This window comes from Octopus bimaculoides, chromosome 9, assembly GCF_001194135.2.
Source record: "Octopus bimaculoides isolate UCB-OBI-ISO-001 chromosome 9, ASM119413v2, whole genome shotgun sequence".
Lineage (NCBI taxonomy): Eukaryota > Metazoa > Mollusca > Cephalopoda > Octopoda > Octopodidae > Octopus > Octopus bimaculoides.
In genome coordinates this window covers 33,808,823-33,814,241 of record NC_068989.1, presented here as the reverse complement: position 1 = coordinate 33,814,241, position 5,419 = coordinate 33,808,823, and the positions used below count along the sequence as shown (strand labels likewise).

Sequence of the window (5,419 nt, the reverse complement as noted above, 5' to 3'; positions counted from 1 at the left end):
CTGCTTATCCTGAGTGATTACTGACGGCTTGTGCCTGATATATATGTGTGTGTGTACTTATAAATCATATGCTTTTTTATTAAAGCTGCAAAAACATCACAAAGCTGTTACTCAGACTTTCACATTTCCATTCGTCAGACAGTTGTGATCAAGACTGGAATGAAATTGTGATGTATGATTTTATATAATCCAATTTTGACAAATAAGCATTTAAATTTGATTTGGTAACTTATTTTCAAAACGTAAGTGGTGTTGTATTCACTAACAGTTGGGTGGGTTGGAGGTGTATAAACTGAACAGTAAAATATTAATGCATCATATTAGTTTGTAATTTTGTAATTTTGGTTCAAATTGAAAGTGTGAAACTATTTTCATTTGCTAATGAGACCTGGTCATTGTAGAGCAGTGTCTTTCACATAACTATGGCTTGTTATTGAGATAATATAGAAAATATGTAAAAGAAAATAAAGTTCATTTGGTAGCCAAAAGATTACTGAATTTTTTGATACCTCATATATGAAAACTAGCAACTCAATTTTTGAATGCATAAGGAACATATGCACACACATACAAATATGCTCAAAAACAGTCACTGTTTTAATACTTTTATGATTTCAGGATTTCAAAGGAGCCAAAGGAACAGACATTGTTTTGAATTTGGTGAATGATGGACAGTTTAGTTCATTGTATGAACTTTACAACAAAGCGTCTGTTGACAAACATCCAAGTATCATTGTTAAACACATCAAGTCCATTCCAATGGTAATTATTTTCTATTTGTTTCTGTTTGTTTTTGAACAATAATTTTTAATCACTTTGTTTTAAAAGAGCCTTAATTTGTGTTTCAGTTATGAGACTAAAAGCAGTTGCCACCAGGAAGAATCAACCCATATTCCAGTATTACCTTTTTCACACATGACTGGTTATGGTTCAGCACTCAACTACAGAAAATAATTAAAATTATATAATATAGCTGAATGAGGATCGTACTTAGAAATGATGCTTATGACTCCAATTTTCATTTAAGGTTGATGCCCACTACTCATTGGATGGATTTTAGTTTAGCACAGCAAGAGTTAGCTGCAGTGGTAGTCCTGCATGCAAGACCTTTCGACAAAGGAAATAAAAGAATATTCCAGTTTTATATTTAAGAGATGAGGAATTATGTACATTATTTACATTATTTAGAATTGACGGATATTTGTCCTCATCTTGTTTGTTGTTAACACAACATTTCGGCTTATATACCCTCCAGCCTTCATCAGGTGTTTTGGGGAAATTTCGAACCTGGGTTCTCATTCCTAAGGTATTTTTTGACGTTGTTGTTGTTGTTATTATTATTATTATTATTATTATTATTATTATTATTATTATTATTATTATTATTATTATCATTATCATTATTATTATTATCATTATCATTATTATTATTATTCATGTCACTGCCTGGAAACATTGTGTTAACAACAAAGATGAGGACAAATATCTGTCAATTGTAAATAATGTATAAAAGAATATGTTTTATAAAGAAAGAAACAGCCACTATTAAGAGTAGGAGTAAAACACACAGACTTAGTCACTCATGGTTGAAGATCAAAGAGTTATTTTCCTTTTCAGAGAGAAAAATCTGTTTGGAAATCAAGTTCAAGGAACAGAAAGGGCACAAGGACAGGAAATTATAAGTGTCGGTGTAGAGAGATGGAAAAGAAATGCAAACCTTACCCTGACAGCAACACAAGATATGAATTCTGTTTAGCAAAATAGTGACGAGTACTTAAGAACCATCCCATGCCCAGGATGTGCCTGAATGCTGAATCAGAGATGTTTACACAACCAGAAGTACAATACTTATCCAAGCTGCAATAGGGGATCAGTACCCACCACCCTGCTGCTTCTTTTGGTTGACTCTACTAGGCAAGGTAGGCAGTGCCTACCTTGAATAAAATAGATCGTTAGCAACATTTTCCTTTTATGGAAAAATATGCACCTAATTCAATAAAATTATGAAGGTTACTCTGATAGCTATGCATAAAATACAAAATATCTTTTTTTTTGCAGGTTAGGTAGGCGTAATTTGCCCATGCTTTTCAATCTCAGTATTTAAGCTATGCATAGTACTGCTGTAGTGTTGCATAACACTCCTACAACACCGTTTCTTCATGTGCTATAAAAGCAGAAGTAAATCTGCTTTCAACTCAGTTACGCATCTGTATTTTGCTTATTCATTGTGAGTTTTACTACAAAAAGGTCACCAACTGCTTACCCTAAGTAATTACTGACAGCATATGCCTGATATGTATGTGAGTGTGTATGTGCGCTTATAAGTCATATGCTTTTTTATTAAAGCTGCAAAAACATCACAAAGCTGTTACTCAGACTTTCACATTTCCATTCGTCAGACAGTTGTGATCAAGACTGGAATAAAGTTGTAATGTATGATTTGATATAATCCAATTTGACAAATAAGCATTTAAATTTGATTGGGTAACTTATTTTCAAAACGTAAGTGGTGTTGTATTCACTAACTGTTCGGTGGGTTGGGGGTGTATAAACTGAACAGTAAAATATTAATATATCATATTATATAATATTGAAAAATCCTTGAGTGAAGATGGGAGTAATGCATGTCCAGAAGGGATTAATTAGTATATGTATGTGTATATGTGGGTATGTACATGTGTATGTATGACGGTATATATATATGTGTATATATGTAGATGTGTGTACATGAATATATATGCATACCTATGTGTGTATTCATACACATATATGTGTGTGTGTATGTTTATTTATATGTGTGTGTATGTATATACCAGTTGCGATGGGTAATTTGTCACCATTTTATATCTTTAATTTCACACATGCGCAATGTTTGTTTTTGATTTTGTCAGCTACACAGTATAGTAGGGTCAGTTGGGCACCGTCTGTGAGAAAAACAGCACCATAACATAATTCATTCTGCCAGAAATTTGGAAATGACATGCTCTACTGCTTGACATTTGCGCTGGAAGCTCCAATACGAACAGACAGAAAACACAGAACTGTTGGCTTGTCATGTCCCCAAAACATGTACCGAGATTGATAAAAATCAAACATCCAGTCAACATCATGGTGTTTGGAGTGATCACTAATGATGGCAACATTATGCCTCCATTCATCTTCCCATATGACCTCACACTCAACACGGAGACCAACATCAAGTGCCTGGAGGAGGTGGTACTGCACTGGGTCAAGAGAGTGGCTGCTGGAAGACCCTATGCCTGGTAACAGGACTCTGTACCATACTATACAAGCAGGAGAACTCAGTCATGGCTGTCAGACAATTTCTGCGACCACATCATCTGTAACATCTAGCCACCTAAATTCCCAGATTGCAACCCCCTTGATTATTATGTTTGGGGCACAGTTGAGTGAGCGACCAACAAAACTCCTTGTAGCACCAAAGATGAACTGAAAGCAAGGATTATGGCAGCATTCACCAACTTAAACAAAGTCATCTGATGGGCGTGGTTGAAACCAATGGCGATTTTATTGAATAAATTTACTCTTTAGTGTTTTAAGATATTTTTATGTAATTTTGGTAAATATATCTGTTAAAATGAGATGTCAGTGTTATTTTCACTTTTGCGTAATTTAGACAATATATTCACCACACCCTGTATATATATCATCATCATCGTTTAATGTCCGCTTTCCATGATGGCATGGGTTGGACGATTTGACTGAGGACTGGTGAGCCAGATGGCTACACCAGGCTCCAATCTGATCTGGCAGAGTTTCTTCAGCTGGATGCCCTTCCTAACGCCAACCACTCCGAGAGTGTAGTGGGTGCTTTTACGTGCCACCGGCACGAGGGCCAGTCAGGCAGTACTGGCAATGGCCACACTCAAATTGTGTTTTTTACATGCCACCTGCACAGGAGCCAGTCCAGCGGCACTGACAACGACCTCACTCGAATATTGTTTTTCACATGCCACCAGCACAAGTGCCAGTAAGGCAATGCTGGTAACGATCACACTCAAATGGTGCTTTTTAGCTTGAATATATATATATATATATATGGATGTATGTCTGTATATATGTATATACTTATGTATATGTGTGTATGTATTTTGTATGTATATGTGTATATGCACCATACACTCATTATTGAATTTTTCAACTTAGGAAATTCTTCAATCCATGGCTTTTAAATTTATAAAAACAAACTTACACCTCTATTAATCATTAATTAATCCCTTCTGGACAAGCATTACACCCTTCTTAACCCAAGGTTTTTTTTATATTATCTAATATAATATATTTATAGCTTACTGTCTAATTTATACACACCCCAGCCTGCCCAACTGGTAGCAAATACAACACTGCTTATGCTTTGAAAATAAGTTACCCAATTAAATTCAAATGCTTATTCATCAAATTGGATCATATCAAATCAGCCTTAATAAGAAAGCACATAACTCTACCTTTGGTATTCAAGTGCTATTTTTTTCCACCTTGTTTTGCATTTATGTGTTTACCATAAAAACTCGTGTAATTTGTGCACCTGTGTAATTTATGCAGGTGATTTTCAGGATAAAAATTGTTAAAAAAAAAGCTTCTACTCATGTAAAATTCACACCCAAAAGTTTTCTGATTGCCAATATGGCCAGGGACAAAAGTTTTCAATTTAGTTGTATTTAGCATAATTTCACTTACTTATGATTAGATTTTATTAAATTTTCATTAAGTAAAAATAATTTTTGTTTAACAGGTATCACATTAAAAGCTATTAAGTTACAAAGTATTTGTGTTGTTTATAATAAAGTTTATTTTACATTTCTTGCCCACAAGATCTTGTCTGATCCTTAGCGTACTGCTGTATGTCTTCTCAAATCATGATCACATGAAAAGTTTTTGATAAGAATTATCAACAAAAGCTTATAAATACACACAGGTGTTGCAAATTAAGTTTAATTACCAATAAACATCAGCTTCGATGACACTTTACTCAACCAAAATATGTAAAATATTACCCAGACTGTCAGACCTCAAAAAGTAGTTAACCATTTAATAGTTTTAGTAAATTTATACAGAAAAAGTAAGCATTATACCGTCCAGTATAAATAAGAGTCAACTGCATTATATTTAAGCCCTTATTCTTTCTGTAAAAACCTATTCTGACATTAAATGAGTCAACTTCCGGTACAAATGTTTACATTTTCTACATCTTTTTCCAACAGAAAAAAGATTCTACAAAAATTCTGGAAACAATCTCATGTAATTTATGCACCCCTAAAATTTATTTTTATTTTTGTGAAAAAAAATGTGTAAATTACATGGGTTTTTACAGTACTTGTGTATATAAATCATATATATATATATATAAAGATAAATTAAACAGAGATATTCTGTTGACATTCAATAATTTATTTATATT

The 5,419-nt window shown here is 33.5% G+C and overlaps 1 protein-coding gene across 4 annotated transcripts in view; it reads left to right on the top strand.

Annotated features, from left to right (window-relative positions):
- The window catches only part of LOC106882578 (methylthioribose kinase-like), a 98,247-nt gene that overhangs the window by 54,195 nt on the left and 38,633 nt on the right, over nt 1-5,419 (top strand). For all 4 annotated transcript variants that reach the window (XR_008264885.1, XM_052970584.1, XM_052970585.1 and 1 more), the window contains one exon: nt 619-762. Coding sequence is in view for 3 of the 4 variants with exons in the window: in XM_052970584.1 (XP_052826544.1) it covers nt 619-762 (144 nt within the window). In the remaining variant the exon portion in view is untranslated. The remainder of the gene's footprint in view (nt 1-618; nt 763-5,419) is intronic.